Consider the following 24,498-nt stretch of genomic DNA (forward strand, 5'->3'; position numbering starts at 1 on the left):
TACTCGCCAATGCTGTAATATCTGCTACAAGGCAATGTCAGCAAAAATCTGCCCGGCTAATTAATCGGTCTAGCTCTACGTTGGACTGTAGATTTGTACAGGTAACTCCAGTTATGACTCAAGCAAGTGCTCCGTATGCTTACACACACACATGCTTTATAAATATTTGGGATGAGATTACAAAGAACATGCAACACAACCATCAGTATTTCTATTAGCGCATGCAGCCAACAGTGGAAAATACTCATGGTGACTCTTCACATTTACAGTCTGGGGACACTTTATTGTACAATCTAATACAATCCAAGACCACAGCTCTGCCATAGGTTTTTGGTGCTGTGCTGACACATTTTCACTTAAGTGTGGGGTTGAGGTGGAAATAAATAAAAAATTATACACACACAATCCAGTGCACCACTAATACACAGGGCGACCTCAATAACAGTTGAACAAACACCTTTGGCAGTGTCAATAACTAAACATAAGATTTTAAAAGGCAGGATTTATGGCAGAGCTGTTGCGTATGGGATTGTGCAGGTATGTGTAAGAGTGGCCACTGAGGGTATGGACGTATGTCTAGAGAAACATAGCATATAGATTAGTGCTGGGCAACCATTCATTTTTAATCTCGATTAATCCCGCGATAAATTGCATTGTAATGCGCAAAATGGAATAAATTTAATAGTGCATTGCACACTTAATTTAAGTGTTCTGCTATATGTACAAAAGTGCCAAATGTGGTTCGCAAACACTTTCAACAAATAAGGTGCCTTTTACCAGCAGTATTCCCTTTATACTAGCAATATATTTCTTGAACAGGTATCAGCAGAAACATTTCTTTTATCAGGGAGCAACATAAACAGTATGTTCAATCAGTAGCAAGTTTCAGTGTTAGTGAGGTGAAGTGGTCGAGCACAAGGCGTAGCGACAAGCAGGTGCGTTCCGCTGAAACTGTCGCGGTGGTGCTCGCCTCACGTAGACGTCCGCCAGCTGCTGAAGTTGAATCGTCTTGAACTTTCTGTTCGCGACACGGAGCACAAGACTGATCCTCGCTGTTTGACTTTCCAGAATCTGTTACTGTTTATTAAATATGACAACGAAACTAGATGTGTGCCTATTACGTAAAGTTATGTAGCTTATCATTTTAAACTTAAATAGGCTACAACAGAGCGCGTGCCGTTTACTCGCGGAGCGCCGTCTCACGCTGCATCCAAGTAATTAGCCTAGTCTGCCTCACCTTCCTCCCCTGCTTGTGTGGATAATTGCAGGATGGTCAACATCCCACCCCTCCTGTGACCCATGGACTGACTGTATGTGTATTCAGAGCCAGTGACCAAAGGACTTTAATTTTTTTTAAACTTTGCGTTAACGCGGTAAAAACTCGTTCACGTGCCCAGCCCTAATAGATATAGCAGTACATAAATAGGAAATACAAAAAAAGCAAGTTGTGTTTTACTGAAGATTTTATTTATTAATTCTATTTGTGCTTCTTATAACTTAATAGCACATAAACTGAATCCCAAACACCCTCAAAAAATTGACAATGTGAGCAGTGCTGCCCCCCTAGTGACAGGATGGATGGGAGACGATACAGTTTAAAAAGGAAAAAAAAAAAAGGTAGGGGGGGGGTGGGGGACAAACAAAAAGGCACAACCAGCACTTGCTGCATCCCCTGGGAGTCTCTTGACCTGCTCCAGCCATCACATCTACAGAAAAAGGGCCACTAGCCGTTCCACAGTGGAAGGGTAGAGTATTCACTAGCAGTAGCCTCTTCTCAGTGGACTTCAGGGGGAAATTAAAGTTTAACAAGAGAAAGGAATGCAACCAGCTCTTGGTAACTTTGTCTCACAGTTTCCAGTTCAACTGCAGGATAGTTTCACCCTCCCCCATCCCAAGACAAAAAAAAAAAAAAAAGAAAAAAAAAATAGAAGCTATATACAGGGAGAACAATATTCTTTCCCATGGTCTGTACAATTGGGCCTATACATTATTTACTGCGCAGAGCCTAATACAAAAAAAAAAAAAAAAAAAAAATTACTCAGCCAGCAAAACTAAACGCCATCACTCGTCTTCCCGTTTCCACTGATAAGCCTCTTCAAAAGCAGTGACTTCAAGGTTGAAGACAAAGCATGGCATGGTTTTACTGTCCAGGTCTGTGCACCATCTTTGAAATTAAAGTTCACATTTTTATGGTAACGAGGAGAGGGGCAAAAAAGAAAATAAATCTTGCTATCCAGCAGTGTTTACTTTCTTATGGCCGGAACTCCAATTCATCTACGCTTATGACCTTGGCCGGCATGGAGGGCAGTGGCTGTTCTAGCACATCTGATCCAAACCACTTTGCCAGGCCTAGAGGGGGGCTGCCCCCATGTCGCTGGGAGCCATTTGTCCGGTGAGGGCCATGGCTCTGTGACTGAGGGCCTGGGACGCTTGGATGTACTGCAAGATGAGACAAATATAGTTTAATCCATGAAGTGAGAAAACAATTTTAAAATTCTTCTACATTTCTGCTGCTATTGAGCCCACATACATTGAATCAAATGTTCCTTACTTTCCCACCCATAGACTTTAATTTATATTTTCTGTAGCACAAAACAAATAATGCAAGATGTGACTGTTGCTATGTTTGAGGATAGTACAGTATTTTTCTGATTGGCTGTAGCTACTTTATGCAGTGTGCAAACCTGAAAATGACAAACCCCCTCTCTATACAGTTCATATGTCAGATACTGTATATAGGAGCTCCATGTACAACAAGACAGACTCATTTGTCACCCAAGTTGTAAACTTTTAGATAATCCAAAAAGTTTGACAAACAATGTTGCCACTAGCAGAAGTCCATACTGAGTTGTTATACTTAACAGTACTTCCACTCACTTTGTCTCTGTTGCTGAAGTTGCTGCTGCATTACTGCTAACTGCATCGGAGTATTTGCTCTGGGAGGTAGAAGTGGATGCCCTGTTGCACTTAGAGGGTACAGCGGTTGTCCAAGCAGGGCAGGGGGCAAGCCTTGAAGTTGTGCAAGGTCGACGTGTGGTGGAAATATACCTGGTGTGCACAGTTAAAGACTTTGTCTGGGTCATGAGGTTTAACATCAGGACAACTTTACAAATAACTTTTAAGCTGATGATACAGAGCAACTTTTAGAGCAATCGTGCTGGGCAACGTTGCCGTCAATGGTAATAAGTAAAGATTACTACCGTAATCCCCTTCCTCCACCACCCGCCCCACCGCTATCCGTTCAAAACATAGTCGGACTTGCCACTAGCAAGATTGCTCAAAAAAGTTGCTGTTTATCATCAGCTTTACTGTTAAATCAAAGTTGTACAAAAGATGAGAACACTGGGAGTGGAAAAAAACAAATACAAAAACCAGGCCAACACTAACCTGCTTGCAAAAGAGCAGGTCCAAGTTGCTGGGGCTGGATGCCCTGTGCCAGCATGCGTTGAACCACATTAGGGTGGAGCTGGGGAGGAGGGCGCACCATGGGTACATGGGACAGCAGTGGTACCGGATAGATGGGGCGCGGGAAAGATGAAGAGGGTCCTGGAGGTACCATGGTGGGTGTGTGGTGTCCAGCAGAGCCAGGCCTGAGACGCTCTTGGTCCTTGCTTGGCATGGTCTGTGAGCTGGCCTTTACTCCCCCAGATTGGGCTGCATTCCCATCCATCACCTCCAGGTATAGATTTGGGGAGCTGTTTTCTGTAAACACATAACCCAAATCCCATTGTTAGTGTTGTAGCACTTCAACTAATGTTAAAAATCAGGAGATTGCAGGTAAATTCTGCTTTGTACCATCCTGACTGTGTGCCGCTGCCTCCTCCTTGGTCTCAGAACGACTTGATGGTTCATCTCTGCTTTTCTCTTTTGTCGCATACATTTTGCGGATCACAGATGTGGGCGTAAATGATGGGGACAACTGGAAAAATAAACACATCATTAAAATAAACTTCACAGGACAACTCAAAACAATGACTGCCGGGAGAATGAAGTTTATGCTCACCATGCTTGTGACAGTATTGCCTGGAGAGTGTCTTCCAGCGGGCTGAGGGCCTGGGCCAGGGGAGCGATTTATACGCTGCAGTCTGTGGATCACAAACACGTCAACCATACGTAGCTAGCAAATGCTAACAAATCTGTCTTGTTACATACATTTAGTATATGGAAGAGGCCTTAATAACATTCAATTCAACAGTCTGTGCAGTATTTAAACATGTTTTTAAAAAAACTAACCTATTTCGAAAAGATTTGTCCAGTGGTGGCTTGTAGCCAGACTGGAATGAGTGGTGGGCATGTAGAGCAAGGTCTTGTTGGAATGCCAGAGCTTCCAGGTCTGCTTGATTCACTGGCATAGACAGCGCTCTCATCTGGAAAAACAAAACACATACTAATGTCTTAAAAATGAGTTACTTTTGTTAAAATTTAAAAACTGTATTTAAAAAAAAAAGGCAGCTTGGTATCTGGGTAGTCAATCTGACATATATTCCACTGAAAACCGATACTAGGTAGGCGAGGCGAGAATTCTTATATGCATTAAAACATTTTTAGATCAAGGGGAGGTGTATTTGGTGTACATTTTATGTTCAAGGCATTTCTTCAAATAAAATAAGTTTACATACACTATTCACATTAAAGACATTTGCCTTTTTTATACTGCCGATTACATCCAAAATAATGATGTCAAATCTTTTTTCAGTAACCCAACAACAATAATGTGATTAATCCAAGTTAAACGTGTCAAAACATTTGTTGTTACCTGTTGATGTGCAGCAGATCCAGGGCTGATAGACCTGTGTACATCAACAAACTGTTCTGGCAGCATGGTTGGAGGACCAACAGGAAAACCTTCAGGTAGCAGGAGGAGGAAAAACAAATGATCCAGCTCAACACCATTTACTCAACTTGTTTTTAATTTATCTAAACAGGTCAGATGATGAGGTTAAAAACCCGAATGATTAATAAGACAATGTCTAGTCTTGCATTCCTATAAATTCCAGGCATGGTTTACAAGTTTTTAAAAAAGGCTGCCACTTTAGAATTAACTTACCGGCTGCGGGTTGCAAACGACTATTGAAGTAGTCAGGTGAGGGTGCCCTCTGTGGAAAGAGAGGTGGTGACGGGACCTTGTGTAGTAGGCCATGAAGAGGGGCACAGGTGGTGGGGTCCTCAGAGCTGCCCAACAGATTACCAAGTAGTGTGGGGGAGCCACTATGAGCAGGACCTCCCAAGAGCTCCTACAACACACATACAATCCCTTTAGTGTACCAGTCTTAAAAATTTACTTCAAGGAAGCTTGTGTCAGATTTCAAAACATTTTCCAACAGCCCACTGTGTCTCTGGCAGTGTTGCCACCATGCAGAGACTAACTGTCCTCATCCATTAATGTAATGCTTTTAAGACCTGATCTGAAAGGGACCCAAGGACAGTAATCATAACAGGTTGGAAAATGGGAAGAGGGGACCCAAATCAAAAAGCAGTCGCCTTGAAAAGACTACGATACAAAGAACACAAACATTGCCAGCAGAATGATTCTGCCACAAATTGCCTGTACTATGAAGCGAGGTAACTGGCTTATCCAGGTAACTTCAGGAGTAATTTTGTGACGTCAGGTGCAACTTCCCGATTAACCTGTACTACGAAAGGTGTTACCCAAGGTCTGTTGCCATGGCAATTTATGCTGCATCTCTAAACTACTCAGAGCAAGTTGGGTTTGTGGTAAACACAAGGTTACCCCGTGTATGTGGACTACGCCCCACATCTGTATTCATTAATGTTGAGAAGTAGGTATGATACACACCACTTGACAAAATATTTAGAATTCATCCTGACGTGTTCCACTGTGGCTGCAGCTGAAATAAAGTTCTTCTTAAAACAGCATTATGTTCATACAGTGAGCCCTGCACCCTCTGATTTTAGGGAGAAGATCTTAATTAATGGTCCAACTTCTTCTTGGCTTTCTAGGCTATAATTGACAAGCTTTTTCACACATTTAGATTGACTTTTACATGTCCAAAAAAAATACGGAGCCAGGGTGGGTTAATAAACGGGGGGGGGGGGGGGGGGGGGGGGGGGAAGAGATAAATCCTAGATGAAAGTGGCGAATTTACAAGAACAAAAAAAAACTCAGAAATTCCCTGAAATTAAAACGGACCAAAAAAAATAAAAATCACTAGTTTCCTTCTGAATAGTTACATGGAATCCATGGCAAAGTCTCTTAAGGTGCATAATATAGTGACTGGGCTAAACTCGCAAGTATTTCCTCACTGCTACATTTGATTGCAAAGTCCAATATAACCTTCCACTGCATGCATAATACACGGCAGGTGTGTGGTGTGTCAGCCTCGCAAAGTTTCTCTCATTAGGTATGACTTTTTTTTATTACAATAGACCTTATGTGCAGTTTTATATGTAATGTGATTACAGTCTACGAGTCCATAAGATATTAAATACAGAATTACAAACAAGAACACTGAAAATAATTACAAATTTACTAAATGCAATGCCAACAAGCCTCCCTGGCGTTGTTGGCCGCCATGATATTAGAGTTAGCCTTTAACGTGTCTCCTCATTTCCTGACAAAAATCAATGTGCATTCTTCTGGGAAAAATACAGAGCATGCGCCGTTGCAGAAAAGCTCTGCCTGCATGGCCGAACACACCCCTTTTACGCGAACCAACTCCAATTAATTTAACACCGACTCAACTAACCAACATCTTATTGACCATTGTGGTACCGTTTACCAACAGTGTAGACGGTCAGCATTTATCAGAGTTTGCTTGATAACCCCAAGTTGACTGAGTAGGTTTAACTCCATTTGTAGTAAAACAGGACCCTACTTGGAGCCAACGTAATTTACATCAGCCCTGATTTTGTTAATAGGAAGAGTGGACCTGTAAAGACCTCAAGCCTTTGCAGCATTTGCCTGAGAAAATACACACCTGAAATATGTTTTTCTGCTGTTGAAGTGGCACTGGAGCTTCAGACACAGTCACCATGGCTTGGTCTGAAGGTTGCTGCATTGTACAGGGAGAAAGAATTTGTGGCAGGTGCAATGCAACCAAAAAAAAACCAAACAAACAAAAAAAACCCACACCCAACAACACCCCATTTCCTTGTATAAACCCATCCCAGTAAGTAATGCAGTGTGTGGTAGGCATCTTGAAATGCCCCATAACAGAAAGTGGCACACAAATTGGCCTTCAAGTATCAGTGATCACCTGATATAAAATTTGGACATAATATAGAGTTTGGTGAAACCTCAAACTGAAACACTGCACACCAGCTGAAATGGATTTGTACATGAGTCGCAATCAAAGTGTCCCTCATGCCAGTCAGTGTGCCTTTGGATTAATGTACTGAAATTTTCCTTAATAAATCATCCAATGACCGAGTTTAACACAGTTCTTGTCTCAGAGCAAAAGTAATCAGTAATTCAGAAACTGACTTGCATAAAAAAGGACTCTTTCAAAGGAAGCTTTCATACGTCAAACAACCTCAAACAGTTAAATTTATGCCCATCACTTTCCAGCCTGTTCATTAAATTTTCACAAGTAGGTCATCTAGGCCAAGTTTAAGAAGCTTGCATGCAGCATCACACAGGGACAGGTGTGCATGAGCAGTTACCCATTCCATAGTAACATGCACAATGTTTTTACTCATCCAGTGTAAGCCAGGGTCAATAAATATATAAAAATACTTACATTGTTTGTGTTGGTTTTGGGGTGAGTTGGCAGAGTTCCACTTGCCTTCATGCTGCTGACCAGTTTATTAAAGGCCGACATGTCTGAATCACGCGAGTGTGGACGAGCGCTGGTACCACCGGTTAAAGCCTCCTCTAAATGTTCAGCCATGAAGGGCGTGCCATTTCCTCTCTTTGGAGGCGGCACCTTTCGGACTTGTTGTTCTGTACCCAGCTTCATCCCCTTCATCCCACCCTCCACTTCCTCCAGGGAGAGCACCGCGCCGCAGTTAGCTGGGGACAGACATAAGTAAACTTCATGTAGCACTTTTTAACACAAAGTAGAATGAAATGCTAATTTAACACCATTAAAACAATGGAGAATGTCATGATAAATCTGAGTTTTGAAGAGCTTTATGTTAAGACAATGACTCTGCATACTTGAGACCTTCAGGCAGGAAATCTAAGCTAAAAGGACTGATAACCCTCAGCGAGTGTTCAGATACTCAAGGGGCTGCGCACTGGTTTGCAGCTTGTTACTGAGACTATGAAATGCAAATCAGAAAGCCCAGTTTCATAGCCATCAAATGCACAGATCTATTCCTCAGATACACAAATACTGCACAATGCTGAGAGAAAAGATGAAATGACTGTCCCTGTTATAACTCTACAAGAGTAAATAGAGATGCAGCGTTCACGTTACAGTATTTTACCTAAAATGTGCACTGGCACGTACTTTACTGGCAGATGCAGGACGTGACCAGATTGAACTGCGCAGCATTGCAGCAAAACAAAAGCCGAGTCAGGCTCGACATTTTGGCCAAATTACCCTGCTTTTTGTTTTTAGCTGAGGCCTCCTGCGATTGCACCCTAAGACAAAAGGCTTCAGTCAGTGAGCCCTAAGGAGCATATGCATTTTTTTTGCCAACATTGGTCTGATCACAGCCTTTGTATTGAAGTGAAACTTGGGAACCATGAGTAAAGCTGTTAATTGCAAAAAGTATCTCAATTCAGATATTTCCTTCTCTGGATTAGCCAAAAACATTAAACATCTGTTTGTTTGTCCATTTCCAAAACAGACATTTCATAAATGTACTATAATCAAAATATGTATTGCTATTATTGCAATAGAGCATTATACCATGCTTAAAATTGTATCCATTTTGCCTGACCATACAGGAACAAGTTTACTAGTGCACCGTTTATTTCCAGTACAATGTGCATTATGGTTTAACGCCACTGTGCAAAGGTTTCTGTGAACTGGCACTCACTGCTTTCCCGTAGCCGAGCCTTGTTGACCGACAGGGTGGAAAGAAGGGGCTTCAGGTCTATTTTGGCTTTGTGCAGCAGCTCCAGGATGTCCACCTTCTCCCTGCACTCCGATGATTGAATAGGTGTGAAATATGGGGCAGGGCCGTGGCTAGGGGAAGTGCAGCGTGGCTCAAGCCCTTCAGAGGAGCGAAACAGTGCAACATCCATATTAGTGGCATGATCATCACAAAGCAACAACAGGCTAGCTAGCATTTAGGGCTGGCCGATATTGCCAAAGAGTCATACCCCGGTACTTTTTAATTATACTGGAATTCTGCTTAAAAGAAAAAAAAAAATACAAAAAAAGAAACAAAAACCACCACTCACGCACTAAACAGGCTGGGGTGGTGGGGCAGTTTTAGCAGGTATGTTTTACTATTTTCAGTAACTTAGCTTGTTTCTTATTTCACCGTTTTAATTATACTTCATTCTCCATCTTAAGTATCACTCACTTATTGAATTCACCTCCTTCAGTTCTCTTCACACCTAACGCACCTCTGCTGCAAACGCGTCAGCATTCCCCTCTTATGCTGTTTTTCCTTTACCAGTACCAGCTCAACTCTACTCGGTTTTGGCCGTCCTCTGTTTTCCATTGCAGACAGTAGCCAGAGATGGCACCCCTCATAGTAGCTGGTCGTCATAGCGACGCCACAATCACACACCCCTGCCACGACGTAATGTTCAATGCAACAAACACCAGCGAATAAACAGCCGTCTCGTGATTAAGTTAAAACGTTTCAACATTACTCAGAATGTAAAGACAGATCAGACGGGGGGGGGGGGGGGGGGGGGGGGGGGGGGGGGGGGGGGGGGCGACTCCAAGTAGAGTTGACTTCGTGTCAGACTGGAAGTGACGAGAGTCTAGTTTCGGAAAGGCTCCCAGTAATAAACAGAAAGGAAGTTAACTTTGGGATCATCTTGGCAATGGGTTCGATGAAAGAATCTATAAAAGGAGCAGTTTGGTGTTTCAAGCTTTTGCCCTGAATGTTCTTTCAAGAGAAAAAAATAAAAATAGATCTTCCAGGGGATGTTACATGATTTACTGACTTATCTGGATAGTTAGATTTACTCAAGTTATCCCGGTACTTCACTAAACCTTTTTAAAGAACAGGCTTCTGATCTTGAGGTTTTCAAATTGCTACACGCCAAAACACCGCTTCACCAAAGAGTGCTATGCCTGGTTTTAAGCTACATAGTTACATGAAGCTCATTCAAGGAAATCAAATCATTTACCTGCAAGTTTTTCCAGCTCCTCATGGGGAGTGGACCTCAGACTGCTGGACCGGCTGCCTGATGGGCTCATGTTACTGGAGAACCACTGGCTGAAGCGGCTAGCCGATACAGGGCCCTCTCCCAAAACGTCCTCTATCATCTGCAAGACAGAAGCAGGCACCTGTGAGACAAAGTGGGAAACACAAATCGGCAGACGAAGGGTACGAGGACAAAGGTCGCACTTACGTTTAAGGTGCTTTCCATCGACTTAGCACAAAATGTGCTAGAAGACTGAGGGCAGTGTCAGTGAACGCACTGCAGTTTGGCCTTGTGTTGCCACAAACACGTGAGAACACAACTTTATTCACTCAGTTCTCCAATTAATAGCAGGTCTAACGTAGCTATAATGATGGGCATAAATTTGATTGTCGATACCTTTAACCTCTGGTTAACACCATGCAGCAGCCCACTGACAAAAATATTTGACAATGGACTCTTCAGTGACCCACCACCACAGAGCAAGTTTAGTGAGATCAAGCCAGTGCAGCAGAGGTAATCATCTGTTGACACAAAGTTATCTGCCAACTTAATACTTAGATTCAAAAAGGCTTGTTTATTTTTTATAAAACATCAACACCACAGCCATCAATGTAGTCTCTGAAATGTACTTCATGATCATCTAAATACATGGAAAAACACAAGTCTGTTTTTTTGGGTAGGGTGGTAGATCCACTTGAAAACCTCTACTGTTAAGCTTATACTGATTAGAACACTACATAAAAGGAGAAAAAGGTTATAAATGCAATCCCATCTGTGATGTTCACACCTTTAGCAAAACCAAGAAAACCACACGGTGCACCCCTGTACTTACAGAGGCCAGTCCTGGCATGGTCTTCTCCAGATTGAAGAACTCATTGAAGTCAAAGTCTCCAGTCGTCTGCTCAGGCAGAACATCAGGGTGGGGAACCTCCTGATCAGCAGTAGACTGCAAACCAACAGCTCGCTCTTCAGCCTGTCCACCGTTACATTCCACAGCTGCACATAAAATAAAAAAAAACCTAGTTATCCAAATCATATTGTGCAGTTTACTGATTAAAAAGTGAAAATATATAAATGGTAAACTTCATTATGACTAATTCTGAAAAGAAAAAAATACAAATAAAACATTTGACATGCCTTCTTTGAGAGACTCTGCCCGCTTCCTTGACCGCTTGGACCTGCGCTTATCATCTTCCAGGATTTTGTCGTCGAATCCAATGAGCTCAATTGTCTCAGATTGGCTGGTGGGACCCCCAGAGAACCACTCTGGCTCCTCCTCTGCATAAGAGTCATTCCTTCTCCTTTCACTAAACACACGCTTGTCACCAAAATCTCTCTGCAAATGGTAAGACAAGGCAAACATAAAATTACCAAACACCACATTGCCAAAAAAAATAAAAGCACTGCTCCTGAAATAAACTAAATGTAGAAGCCACATTGATGAAGCAAGACGTTAGATCAAGCAGCACCTTCCTTATTTTACTAAAAAGGCTTTAATTTTTTTCCCTGCACACTTTTCAGCTAGCTTTATCATGTAGGTAAATGCATCTCCACAGATAGTTTTGTGAGAAACTGAAACCTGTGATATTGCAGAACTCTTTCTTCTTGGTAAATCCTACTTGCATTAGAATTGCAAAGAAATGTCAACCTCGATGCACTGAATGCCTTGCGGCCCAAACACTAAGGGAAATACATTATGGATGGAGTGAAAGCAATGAACACCAACCCTGAATCTTTTATCCTTAAAGTCTCTCTCACGTTCCCTCTCTTTCTCCACACGGGGTTCTCTCTCAAAGGTTCGGGCAGCAATTATGCGGCCACTGCCAATTCTGCGTGCCCCTCCTAGACGGAGACTCTCATTCTCTTTATTTTCCAGGGGGCTGATTGGGCGACGGATGTGGGGTGCAAGTGCAGCGTTGCCTTGACAGCCACCTCCGAAGCTGCGTCGCTGCGGGCTCAGTACAACATCCAGATCATCCTCCTTTAACCGCTCACGAGGATCTGAATACGATGTAGCAAATAGGCTCAGTTTTAGATGTTGAGAACAGACAAAACCAAACCAACAAGCCAGTGTATCCCTAGATTACAAATCTTTCATTCCCCCACCCCCCCAAGAAACATTTCATTTCTGCCTTATTTATATTATCCATCAAGAAAATACTATGGAGTTACATTTGTACAAGCATAATACAGAGCTGCTGAACATTACAATTACAGAGATCTTTTGTAGATAACATTTATATTCCTTCATGCATATCAGTTGGTCTCCTGACACAAACATCCTTCTACAGACAGTAAGATCATTTTATGACCTGTGTTTTGGTTTGAATCTGAACATTCCTGGCTTTGGGTCATTTACCTGGGATTCTTCGTTTCAAAGGAACTCTATCATCCACATATTCCTTCTTAAAACCTTCCACTGGAGAGCTACGCTCTGAAGTGGGATACAGTGAGGCATGCCACTTCTCAGGGTCCCAGACACCATCACTGTATCAAAACACCATTTGATCGCACAATTAAAAAAAAAACCACACACACACTCGACTAGTTTACAGACTAAAATAAGACCACTAACAAATGATTCCAAAAACAAAAATCCCAATTGGGTAAAAGATGATTTTACATGGTATACAGATAACAGAAACATGCAAGGCTAACAATGATGACATACATACAGGTGGCACAGCTTACATATCAGTTTCTCTTTATGCTTCTAATCATTAGAAAGTCAAATTATAGTACTATCTATCAACTACATTTAGTGAAAGTCAACATGGCCAACATTTAAAAAACAACCACAACCATGGATGTCAGCCTTTATCCTGTGAGCTAAGAGGTGCCAATTGTATTTCCTAGTCATACCAGCTACTTTTCATTGAATTCAGTCATCCCATGTCTGAGCATCACTCCCTGATTAAATATTTGGAACTTTAAATTACTTAAGAAAACACAAAACACTGCTGGTGGATGAGATGTTAATTCTGAAAATCTGTCATTCACCAACATCTCAAATCTGAATCCAACCCATTCAGAATGTATCAAACTGAGGAAGTAGAAGCATGTCAAAGATGGCTGCTTCCTTTTTTGTTTAATAAGTTTCCCATGAAAGTGTCCACTTTTTGCACTGCTGGACAGTCACTGCCCACATGGCTATAGCCAACACTGCCCCTAGAATTTACAGGCACCAGGAGCCAGTTTGACCAGCCACTTGCAGTACTGTATGTGGTCAATATTTCCTCAAGGAATCTAAATAAATGGGTTGCACTGAGATTCAAGACTTAAGTAAATATAACTAAATAACAGCAGGGCCTGAGGATAATCGGCTACCCAAATTATACAATTATTTAGTTAAATTCAATCACAAGTGTGTGAATTCATTAGCCTATCAGCTCTACTTCCGAATCCGATTCAAGCAAAGTAACATGCACACTACACCCAATTCCAGCAGTACATACAACGCTTACTTGATGCATACTTTCATCTATATGCTGAGACATGGTGTGAACTTCAGAGGCATGTGAGGACATGGTGCTGTGTTCTGTATACTTAGGTACTAGCAACTGTCAAACAATTCTGTCACCCACAATGGAGCACATCTAAGCAGTCTCATTACACAAGATTAATCTTCCCTTGTTGACCAACATATGATATGGATTATGTATGGAGTGGATTTTAAAATTTGAGAAATTCTTACCTGTCATATTTCTCAGATAGACACATCGGCCTCTCATTGGAGACAGGTAATGCTTTTATTTCCAAAAGCTCCTCCTGTATAACAATTAATATGGGTTAATTTCTGTTAGGAAGAACCCTGTATGACCGCTAAGTGATTATATTGTTGGTATTTCTAGCCACCTTTGTGTATCTGTAAGGAGCCATGGCTGCTGGCTGTTTAACCTGGTCCACAGCAGCATCGCCATTCTTCTGCTCTGCACAAGCATCGTTCTCCATGACTGGTTTCAGATGCAGAACAGCTTCCAGCCGAACAATGACTCTGTACCTGTTGGAGACAACGTTAACGTTTCTAAGTTTATCAAGCATGACCATAAGTTAGCTGCTCCACTGACTTCATTTTGATCAGTGTGAACAATGTAGCCTTAAAAGGTTAAGCAACTAAAGTATTGCTTTTTAAAAAAAAAAAAAGGATTTTCAAACCTGGAAATGTCGACAAGCAAAACACAATAAAAATAAATAAACTTTACACAATGACTGTCGAGCAAACTTACACGGGGACTGTTTTAACAAACGCTGCTAACTAATTAGCAAGTTAATTGACTACAGCCAGAGACCGCTGACATGGGGCGAGCCCGTCAATTACAATAATTCACCTAACGTTAGCGTTAATTGACAAATCGCCTGCAGCACCTGGACTGAACAAAGGTGTTTCGATAGAAATCTACAGCCAGTACGTAAACGTTACTTCACCAGTAACGTTACATTACTGAATGAATAATCTCTTCAGTGAGTTTCAGGAAAACATAACTTACGCTAATATTAGCCCAGACATTGGTGGAGGGTTAGCTAAGCTAGCGTCCCACACACACAGTTCGTTAGAAACTTCATTCGTGGTGTAAATTCGTTTAAACAACTGACTGGCTAGTACATATACAAACAAACGGCTAACTTACTCAGATTGAATGCTGCGTGAACAGCGGTCGGTAACGGCCAAGCAGCGGCAGTTCACGATAGATAGTTAGCTAGCTAGCAGACCTAGCACCTTTAGCTAGCTAGCTAACTAGCTGGGGAATGGGGATAATGCCCACCCAGCGACCACCAAATCTAAAACCGGTTGAGTTGTTGGAGTGATTTCAGTAAACGCACAATGAACTGGGGTAACTAAACACAATAACACAGGTCCTAATAACAAAGTAATTCACACGGAGACTGTGTAATTTCAAATAATTGTCTGCTCTTTCTCTGTTTTCTAAGTCGTAGCAGCAATTTTCCTCTGATCACCGCTTTAAGAAGGTCCTAGGAAAGATTACATTGTGCCCATCGCGCCTTTGTAGAATTGTACAAAGTCTGGTGTGCGTCGGCGGTGTTGCATTTTAATATATAAACCATAATAACGAACTATGATACATAACAATAAAAATCGGGGCAAAACTCAAACTTGCTATGTAGGGGAATAACTTACACTAAACTTAGAACATTTAAGAGGCACTATTTGGGGCAGCTGCTCTTTGTCATGGGGTTTGCCCGATTTGTTACTCTGTAATGGCCGTCTACCGGCGCTTCTTTGTGTAAATGCGAGACCCCGCTCGCACGGGCTGTCCAGGAATAACATTGCGAGTTGTCGCTACACTGAAAGGACGCTGGGTACGTTCCTGGCGCTTAGTACTCTGCACAGCGCAGCGAGAATACAAATATCACAATTTAAACTCTTGTGTAGAGAATAAAGTCATGAAACCACGGCCTAAGTTCCAGCCTGAAAAAAATATTAAACTGTGTGAAAACGCCAGAGAGACACATTTAATGTCCACAACCTGAACTTCGTGCAGCGGGTACCTGTTAACAACTGTCTGGAACAGACCCTGTTCACGTGACAAGGAAAACAAACGCGCGGCGCTTCGTTACCAAAACAGTTTACTCACATCGGCGAAGGATGCAAGTGGCTTAGATCTGTGATAACGTGTTGATCTTTGTTGATTTTCTTTCAGATGTTATGTTGTGGTTCTACAGGGCCGTACACACTAGTGTTCTGATTTAATATAATGCAGAGTAACGCTAAAAAGCCAGATCTAGTTAGACCCCGACCGAGCAGTGTCAGTTCTGGTGGTGACACTAAACAAGTCCGCAAAGTTCACATCAGAAAGGTGCCTTACAGAGTTGGCTACAGCTGGAACAAAGGTGGGAGACTCAAGGAGCTCAGAATAAGGTACTGAGATACTTAATTTACTGTATTTCAGCGTGTTACCTTTAACATTTATAACTTGGTCTAACTTTTTTTCAATCATTGCAGGCACTTGGCAAGGAAGTTCCTGAAGATATGGATGCAGAATACCTTTGGACGAATTCTTCCTCATAAAGCCAAGTAATGTGTTTCACTCATTTTGCGAACTGGGCTTGTTGACTTTACAGCTTCACAGTCTGTTTGCACAGTCTTTGAAATGTCCTACCTGAGCCTGGGTTCTCTAATTAAGGGGAATATTACTTGCTGCAGGTCCCACTATAACAGCGTGGTCTTGAGACGAGCCTTTGAAGGATGGAGAGACGAGTGGTGGACGTCCAGGAGAGAGTGGTGTCTTACACTGCGGGCAGAGTGTCACCACAGGTACACACATACAGTCTTGCACCTCAGTCAGATGTTCACCGACAGCATTTCTGTCTGCTAATGGTGTATTTTGTGTTTCAGGTATTATCTTTATAACTTGGTGTTTCGTGGCTGGCGGACTTTTATGTCACTGCAGCTGGAAAAGAAGAGCAAAGTCCAAAATGCTCAATTATTTGGTATGATTTTGGCACAGACAATGAGAGTATATCTTAGCCTTAAAGTCTTGTGTTTTGTTAGATATTACAAGCAGCCGTTTTGTCATTAATCCCTTTGTTTCGTTAACTAGCTGACAGGCAACGGATGCGTCTGGTTTGGGAAAGGTGGGAGGATTTCACAGAGATGAGGCAAATAAAGAGGAGAATGCTTGAATCTGCCCTCGAGCAGAACAGACTTACAACTCTGCAGTAAGATCATCGCATTTACAAACCAGAACTACACTTATCATGCTTTCTTTACTATTATTTTTAACACTGTGTTTATTCACCTGTGCAGTTCAGCGTGGAACCTGTGGCAGACGAGGCTGCAGCAGGAACAAGACTTTCACGCATTAGAGGACCAAGCCCGGAAACAGAGGGCGCTGACTTTACAGAGCAGGGTTAAGACATGATCCAACTGCCAAATAATATATTGTCATTGTGTGTGACTGACCTCTTTTGTATTTTGTGTGGTGACACGTGAACTTCAACACATATTTTTATTTATTTATTTATTTTTTTTGTCAAAGACTTGGCTTCAGTGGAAAGAAATGCACATGGCTGCTTGTTGCCAGAAAAAGAAAGAGTCCAAAGCTGCACTTCACTTCATCCTCAGGCTGAAAAAAAAAACATTACATCATTGGAAAAGCTATGTGTTATGTCTCCAAACCAAGAAAAAGTCACAAGGTCAAAATATACCTATACCTCTCATATATAACACCTGCTTGTTCACAGTTTTAAACTCGATTACACAATTTTTTCTCACACTTCCTTTTCTGTCTCCTTTAGCTGTGGCTCAGCTTGCCTGCCACTTCCGCCTGGTGATGATCGGTTGGAGAAAATGGCGCGGCGCGTTGCAACGCAAGCGGGGCCAGGAGGACCGTTTGCAAGCTGCAGGGCATTTGGCCATTCAGAGTACCCAGCGCAGGGCACTGGAGCGCTGGAGAGCTTGTATCCTAATTCAAACATAAAATAAACATAACTTCCTTTTTCACACCAACTACAGCAGCATAAGCAGTCAGCTGAGGGATCGTTAAGGGCTTGTCAGTATCAGGTATAGTTGTTTGATTCCTAAGCATGGCGTTAGATGTGACCTTGTGCAGAGAAGAGGCTGAAAGAAACAGTATTGCAAGTCAACATTATCATCATCGTCTACTGGTAAGATCCCCCCCCCCCCCCCCAAAAATAAAAATAAGAACTATGTATAACTAGAGAGTGTGATTGTGTAGCGTATTGATCACTGTGTGTTCTTGTTGCAGGGTGCTGGAGTGCTGGGACTTCGTCTTAACGTCATCTGGAACAAATCACACCAACTGAACAACAACATGGCTGTCCAACATCATCATCAAACTGTAATTGATGTGCACTCCCTCATGCTAATGCTCCAGCATCAGTTATATACTTTAAGTAATGTTTTTTAAAACTTCTAAAGGTTTAATCCTTGCATTTTTCATAGATGACAAACAAGTATTGGAAGCTGTGGCAGGAGCGTCTGGAGGAGGCTGAAGACAAGAGTTTCCAACCCCTAACAGAAATGGCTCTGACTAACCATAGGTGCTTTTATTTACATTTCCCAATCCCCTAGCAGTAGCTGTGTTTGTCCTTCAGTGAAAAATATATAAATTGCTTTGTGTTTGCATAATTTGGAGTTTTGACTTGTTTTTGTCTTTACAGCACATCACTGTTAAGCAGATGTTTTCACCACTGGAGAGCGAAACTTGCTGAACTGAGACACATGCAGGTATTTTTAAATCCAATACATGAGCAGTACTTCAGAGCAGAGACACACGTCTATAGATATTCTAAGGATATTCTTTATGCATTTCTAACATAATATCACAGTATGCAAATTCCTTCAAATTGTAGGCAAACAGGCGGTGGACATATGAGTGATATCTGTGTGAGCCTCATTCCTACATATAGTAGTTTAGTTGCAAACTCAAAAACATCTTCTTTTCCTGCAGGAATTGGACCGCCGTGCAGACGTTTGGTATGCTGAACACATGTTGCCTCGGTGTTTCAGCTTGTGGGTTGAGTTTGCTCTGCAGAGAAGGCTCCATAAACAGAGGAGACACAAGGCAGAAGTCTATAATAAGTGAGTTACAACTCGCCACCAATTTATTTTTGTGCCGTAATGAATTTCCACACTAAGCGGAGTTGGCCCTTCTGTGGTCTCTGCATGCTTTCTGTGATCGTTGTATTATCAGGCAGCGTCAGCACTCTTGGGTGTTTTACACATGGTGGGGACAATCAGAGAAGCACAAGGAGCAGATGCTTTCTGAGCGAATGGTATGTTAATGGAAACACAAACTATTGCGAATTGTTGATTAAGAGCGCCACTCTGTATCAAATGCAGACAAATAACTCACTTCTATCAGGCAATTCTACACGAGGAGCGGTGCCGCTTGCAGAGTGCCTGGGCTCACTGGAGGCAGCGGACAGAGCAGCAGATGAATGAGGAGGCTAAACGGGAGGCTTCAGAGCGTCTGTACCTGCACAGACTGATCCACAAGACGATGGCACAGTGGAGAGATAACAGCGCTGAGATACGAGACAGGTGAAGCAAGACACTAAGCTTCGAGTTGGGTAGTTAACTTGCTGCTCTGTTGTCTAACACAGATTTTTGAACACTTGTTTGCACGTCAGGAGGAATCGAGAGCAGCAGGCTTGTCATCAGGGTGACCTGCACTGCATGAGTTGGGCTGTGAAAAAATGGAAAAAGGTGACTCTTTGGATAAAGGTTTACATGTTTATGTCTGAGAACTTGTATCTTCTGCTGAGCTGGTAGCCTGCAGGGCCCGAGTGCTTATGTGTATAATATTACAAGACCTACATTGTGTGTCTCATTTAAAAACATATCATTGGATTATAGCACAGCTCCCAGGTGTTATAATTATAAAAACAAATCCTGTTCAATCAGATGCAGTTATCTGCTTCAGGTCTGTGTGTGTGTGTGTGTGTGTGTGTGTGTGTGTGTGTGTGTGTGTGTGTGTTTTAAGTGGCTCTTGTGTGTTTGGTCAGTTTGTTCAGAGCCAGCGAGTGAAGAAAAGCAGACTGAAGCAGATGCAGCATTACCACGAAGTTAAACTTCTCCAACACGCGTTTGCGGCCTGGAAGGTACATCAATATTATGCAATCATACGCTTTCTTGAGGTTGTAGTAACACACTGATACACTGTGGCCTGCTGTATTCACAGAAACACCACCTACAGATGTCTCAGATCTATGGCCATGCAGAAGAACTTCACAGACAACAAAAACAGAACTTTCTCAGGTATTGAACATAAGTACTGAAATATGAATTTCTTTAATTAGAAACCAATGGTGTATTTTCTGTAAATGATCAATATAACACTGAGCTGCTATCTGTTTCCCATTGTCTCCATCTGAATGTTTCATGTCAGCTTTATCTCCTCAGTCTCAATAATATCTCTGTTCAGGAAGGTGCTCTCTGTTTGGTGGGAGAACGCGGTGCTGCTCACAGAGGTCAGGCTCATGGAGCGACGAGCACAGAATCACTTTCAGCATTTCCTTCAGCTTAAGGTTATAAAGCAGTCTGGTGCCCTCATATGCAAAACTATCATAGTTACACCTTTCTGGACCCTTTGCTCATTGCTTTTTTGTAAATCTGTCAAGGTGTTTCTTGCTTGGAGAGAAGCAACAACACGCGCAGTGTCAAAGCGCCACCAGCAGGGGGAAGCAGTCAGCAGGGCTCAGAGGTCCATAAATCAAGGTAACAGCAGAAGTCTTTACAATGACCACATGCAGGAAAGTTTCAGTATTTATTTTCAGTTGTACTAAGCTATGTACATTTCTTACACTTACCGCTTGGTAGTTAGGAAGAGCTTGTTTAAAACGAAGCTGCTCTTACTCTTATTGTTGACAGCTGATAATAAACATAATAATAATAATAAACATCCTTCTAGCCTTTCTACAATCTTATGTCCCAGACAAATGGGAGCCATTGTCATCTACTGTGTGTCTGTTGTATCACTGTTTTCATAGTATTCAACCACCAATTTGACAACTATCAAGTTATGGTTGTGTCAGAATTCCCATGTGTACCTGAAACCAAACGTTTCCTGTGTTTAGTGCAGCTGCTGCGATCTTTCAGACAGTGGAGGAAGCAAACCAGGGAGGCTCGGAGAGAGAGGATATGCATGGAAAAGGCCAGACAGCACCATGAGTCCAAGATCCTCTCTAAAGCACTGAAAGCATGGAATAAGCATCACTACCAATATCAGAAAAATAAGGTTGTAACTTCATAATTCATGAACTGTTATAGAAAGCCACACTGTTTACTGCATGCGGTAACTTGATTTTTTTCATAGGTAATGAAACGACAGGGACTCTTTTTGCTGAGATTAAAGATGTACCAGAAGTACTTTGAACAGTGGAATATGCAGGTTTGTTGATAACCCTGTTTCACACAAACACTTAACACATGAAGATCACTTTACTTGTCATGTCACTACTCAGTAAGTAAAAATACTAAATATCTGGAGTACCCCTTTAAATTGTAATACCTTAGCCACAGGATGAACAGAATGGAGTTAATTGGCCTTGTTTCATTTATATCATGTTTCTTTTGAGGCAAGTGGTCAGCTTCCTGTATCAGACTATATATGAGGGCCAGACCGATAGACGTGGTATGTTTTAGTGCAGAGAAACTGGCCAAGACTTTGGTTTCTTTCCTGCTAACAGCTGCAGCACAGACGGAGAGAAGCTAAGCAGACAGAGCGAGCGCTCTGGCACTGGTCCCTCACTCTTCAGGCCAAGGTAACACCCATCCGCACATTCTTCTCTCGCTAGAACATTGAGCACTGAATTGCAGAATTGGTGCTCACACGGTTTTAATGCGTTATCTTGACGTTGTTTCATGAACCTGCCGCAGGTGTTGAACGGATGGAGGCTGTGGGTCACGGAGCAGCACAGGAAACAAGAGGAGGCGGCCAGGGCTGCACAGGTCTACAGGGACCAGCTGCTGAGGGAGGGCGTGACATGCATCCTCACAGACGCTGCTCACATGAGCGACCTCACAACGAGCCTGACACAACACAGCCAAGAGCAGGTTGGTTACTGTGTGTGTGTGTGTGTGTGTGTGTGTGTGTGTGTGTATATATTTTGTGTCCCTTTAGAAGATAAATTTGAGTATCATTTCATCAAGTCTGCCCGTGTCCAGCAGAGGTCGCGACATATCCAGAGAGTGGTTAAGCGTTGTGCCATGCGGTGGAAGCAGCGGGCGCTGTGTAAACCACGAAGAGAGCAAGCGGTCAAAGGGCAAACACCGAAAAAGAGTGTGACCTTCTCTTTGACGACGCCTGGATTGAAGAGTCTGAATCTGTCTGACTCTGTAGAGCAGCAGGCTGAAGATGGAGTGCTTAGCGAGCTGTGAGTCTGAGCTCCTGACCAGCTGTGTTCAACACATGGAATCAGTCTTACAGAGTTCTGCTTGTTTTTTTGCAGATTACTCAGACCTACCTCTCGTCGTCAGCCACGTCGCTGCGAGGACCTGTTTGAGCCTCCACTAAAAATAAAGTAAAACCCTTTTTTACCCTAAAATACTACACACCTATTCCAATTCAGAATTCAGTTTAACGTGAAACATCATGTTAAAAATCTTTAGGCCACTGACAAAAGCCCTTTCTCTCGTTTTCTAGTACTCAAAAGCAGTCTGCCCTCACCAGCACCAGTTGTCCTACACAGGAAGGCCGTCATACTGTGTTGTCCTGCCTCCATCCTGCTAAAGTCACTGTTACCTCCCCACACCAGAGCATCGTCCTATCTACTGTGTCACCCTCTGACCCGCACATGTCCACGAAGGACTCTGCTCAGGAAAACCAAGATGTTCTTTTACCCCCCTCTGCTTTCATGACCACCGGGCCCAAAGATTCAGTAATAATCACCTGTTTGGCAGATATTATAATATACATTCAGTGCTAAATTAAATAACTTGACTTGGGTTATATCATCTGTTTTTTTTCCTTCTGGGGCAGACCAGCAGCTCAGGCTCTGGACTTGCTCCACTTGCTCCCTTTAAACAACACTCCTCAGCTCATGCAGGTATGATACCTGCACCTTTCTTCCCCATTGTGGGTTACTTTTTCTAATTAATCATAAAGTAACATATTTAGGCTTGGTTGGATTATGCAGAAAATGCTGTGATCTAACAAGCTTTTTGTTGTGCTTCTTTAAGACGTACGTCCGAGAGCATCCTGTGGAGAAGTTGCGGCTTTGGATCCAACTTCAGATCTGACCAGAGAGCTGCTCAGCATCCAGCGGGACATGAAGACGTACCGAGAAGACAGGAAGCAGCTCCGGTAAGAAATCTGGGAGAACAGTTTTTCCATTCCTCTAGCTGAACACATTGTCTGCATAGTAACTGATGTTTGATTGCGTGTGTCCACTCAGCGCATGGCAAAAGCTGAAAGAGGTATTGCAAAGTTGGCTGCAGACCAGCAGACAGGACGAGGAAATGGAAGAAAATGCTGTTTGTCAAGAGGTGAAAGAGGTAAGAAGATTAGTCATTGTTGAATGCTCAACAGGAAACAACACACATAAATAGCAATTAATGGCCGCACTAGTCAAGGTGATATAGGTTGAAAATGACAAGGTACATGTGTATAACCTCTTATAACTACTGCTGTTATGTAAAGAGACAGGGTTTGTGATTTTCTCTGATGGCTTAAATTTTGCATGCATTCTTTATGCATGCAATAAATCCTTATACCATTAAAAAATCAGAGGTCACATGAGGGGAAACAGTATGAAATCACTTGCACCTAAACTGTGTCACAGTTGATGTTTTTTGATGTTGACAGTTGGAGGAGCGTATCGAGAGACTGTCCACTGAACTGGCAAAACGGAAACCGGCAATGCTGCTGCATGCAGAGAGGATCCAGCATTTACAGACTGTCCTCACAGATCAGATCAGCTCTGTGTTTACAACATGACAAGAAATAATTCCTCACGCACTCCAAAAGTGATTACCTGATCATGAACGTTGAATCAGAAAACTGCTCACCGGCTGATACATATTTTGCTATAAGCTTGCTTGTTTTTTAGATTGAACATTTATACTTCTACTGCACTTGGCTTGTGAGGGGAGGAGGGATATCTTAATGTCCACTTATTGCTATGTATTCTTGTTGAATATCATGTAAAGTAACTGAGCGTATCCAAATACAGCCTTACAGCTGCTTTTACTGCTGCATCTACACTTAAAATCCAGAAAACGTTGGCTAGGGGTTGTTCTTGTGACAGATGGTTCTAAATATTTTCCATATGCGTGGGGGAAAAAAGTCACTTTCAGTTTCCAGTTTTCAGAGGAGCTGCACTTGCGCAATATGTCTCTTTTTTTTATCCATTAGCACCAGAGCCTCTAATACTTGCAGGAGTATCTGGGATTTCAAACTAACAGAAAGGATAGCTGTCTGTTGCACACACGCTGCAGACTACATGAGACAGATTTGAGCTAAGGGGCAGAATGCGGGGACTTTATGGCATTTTACTCTTTTTCATCTTTGTCTGGTGCATCAGGGGTAAGTTTTGTTACTGAACTAGTTTATTTACTCACATTGTTAAGTTATGTTATGTTCATATTCAGTGTCATCGTGCTGTTGAATATTTAAGTCTTTTTATTCTTTCATAGATGTTTGTGGTTGTTGATGGCAAGATTGTGGCCCTCTTTTTGTAGCTTTTTGTAGACATTATTAAAACAGATTTAAACATTATAAATGTTGTAAAATCATTTCACAGTTTACCAAAATGCAAAGTTGGCTTTAGGTTTT

The 24,498-nt window shown here is 42.3% G+C and overlaps 2 protein-coding genes across 12 annotated transcripts; one reads left to right on the forward strand and one right to left on the reverse strand.

Moving 5' to 3' along the window:
- Nucleotides 1-1,445: 1,445 nt before the first annotated feature.
- eif4enif1 (eukaryotic translation initiation factor 4E nuclear import factor 1) lies at nucleotides 1,446-15,284 on the reverse strand. 7 transcript variants are annotated; one of them, XM_046029131.1, is made up of 19 exons: nucleotides 14,869-15,284; nucleotides 14,096-14,240; nucleotides 13,935-14,008; nucleotides 12,600-12,727; nucleotides 11,967-12,241; nucleotides 11,378-11,576; nucleotides 11,073-11,236; nucleotides 10,223-10,382; nucleotides 8,950-9,126; nucleotides 7,701-7,972; nucleotides 6,939-7,013; nucleotides 5,048-5,234; nucleotides 4,757-4,845; nucleotides 4,234-4,367; nucleotides 4,004-4,085; nucleotides 3,796-3,919; nucleotides 3,388-3,702; nucleotides 2,878-3,048; nucleotides 1,446-2,439 (listed from the first exon to the last, which is right to left on the reverse strand). In XM_046029131.1, the coding sequence occupies exons 2-19, from the start codon at nucleotides 14,189-14,191 to the stop codon at nucleotides 2,252-2,254; spliced, it is 2,910 nt and encodes a 969-aa protein (XP_045885087.1). In that variant the 5' UTR covers nucleotides 14,192-14,240; nucleotides 14,869-15,284; the 3' UTR covers nucleotides 1,446-2,251. The 7 variants fall into 7 exon arrangements, with proteins under 7 accessions (XP_045885087.1, XP_045885086.1, XP_045885084.1 ...); XM_046029130.1 differs by lacking the exon at nucleotides 14,869-15,284 and adding an exon at nucleotides 14,728-14,838 and having other exon boundaries at nucleotides 7,746-7,972; XM_046029128.1 differs by lacking the exon at nucleotides 14,869-15,284 and adding an exon at nucleotides 14,728-14,838.
- Nucleotides 15,114-24,441, forward strand: sfi1 (SFI1 centrin binding protein). Of its 5 annotated transcripts, none has more exons than XM_046029123.1 (31): nucleotides 15,115-16,118; nucleotides 16,203-16,274; nucleotides 16,404-16,514; nucleotides 16,596-16,690; nucleotides 16,801-16,918; nucleotides 17,007-17,109; nucleotides 17,239-17,395; nucleotides 17,498-17,659; nucleotides 17,796-17,866; nucleotides 17,968-18,060; nucleotides 18,165-18,262; nucleotides 18,383-18,449; nucleotides 18,673-18,803; nucleotides 18,916-18,997; nucleotides 19,087-19,265; nucleotides 19,355-19,430; nucleotides 19,730-19,825; nucleotides 19,906-19,982; nucleotides 20,149-20,251; nucleotides 20,345-20,441; nucleotides 20,801-20,961; nucleotides 21,040-21,114; nucleotides 21,413-21,487; nucleotides 21,603-21,779; nucleotides 21,876-22,099; nucleotides 22,175-22,246; nucleotides 22,369-22,603; nucleotides 22,705-22,771; nucleotides 22,905-23,028; nucleotides 23,120-23,219; nucleotides 23,530-24,441. In XM_046029123.1, exons 1-31 carry the CDS (start codon nucleotides 15,955-15,957, stop codon nucleotides 23,659-23,661), a joined length of 3,594 nt encoding a protein of 1,197 aa, XP_045885079.1. In that variant the 5' UTR covers nucleotides 15,115-15,954; the 3' UTR covers nucleotides 23,662-24,441. The 5 variants fall into 5 exon arrangements, with proteins under 5 accessions (XP_045885083.1, XP_045885082.1, XP_045885079.1 ...); XM_046029124.1 differs by having other exon boundaries at nucleotides 21,891-22,099; XM_046029125.1 differs by having other exon boundaries at nucleotides 15,116-16,118; nucleotides 21,894-22,099.
- Nucleotides 24,442-24,498: the final 57 nt, after the last annotated feature.

The sequence above is a fragment of the Micropterus dolomieu genome, linkage group LG18 (genome assembly GCF_021292245.1).
Source record: "Micropterus dolomieu isolate WLL.071019.BEF.003 ecotype Adirondacks linkage group LG18, ASM2129224v1, whole genome shotgun sequence".
Taxonomy (NCBI): Eukaryota; Metazoa; Chordata; class Actinopteri; order Centrarchiformes; family Centrarchidae; genus Micropterus; species Micropterus dolomieu.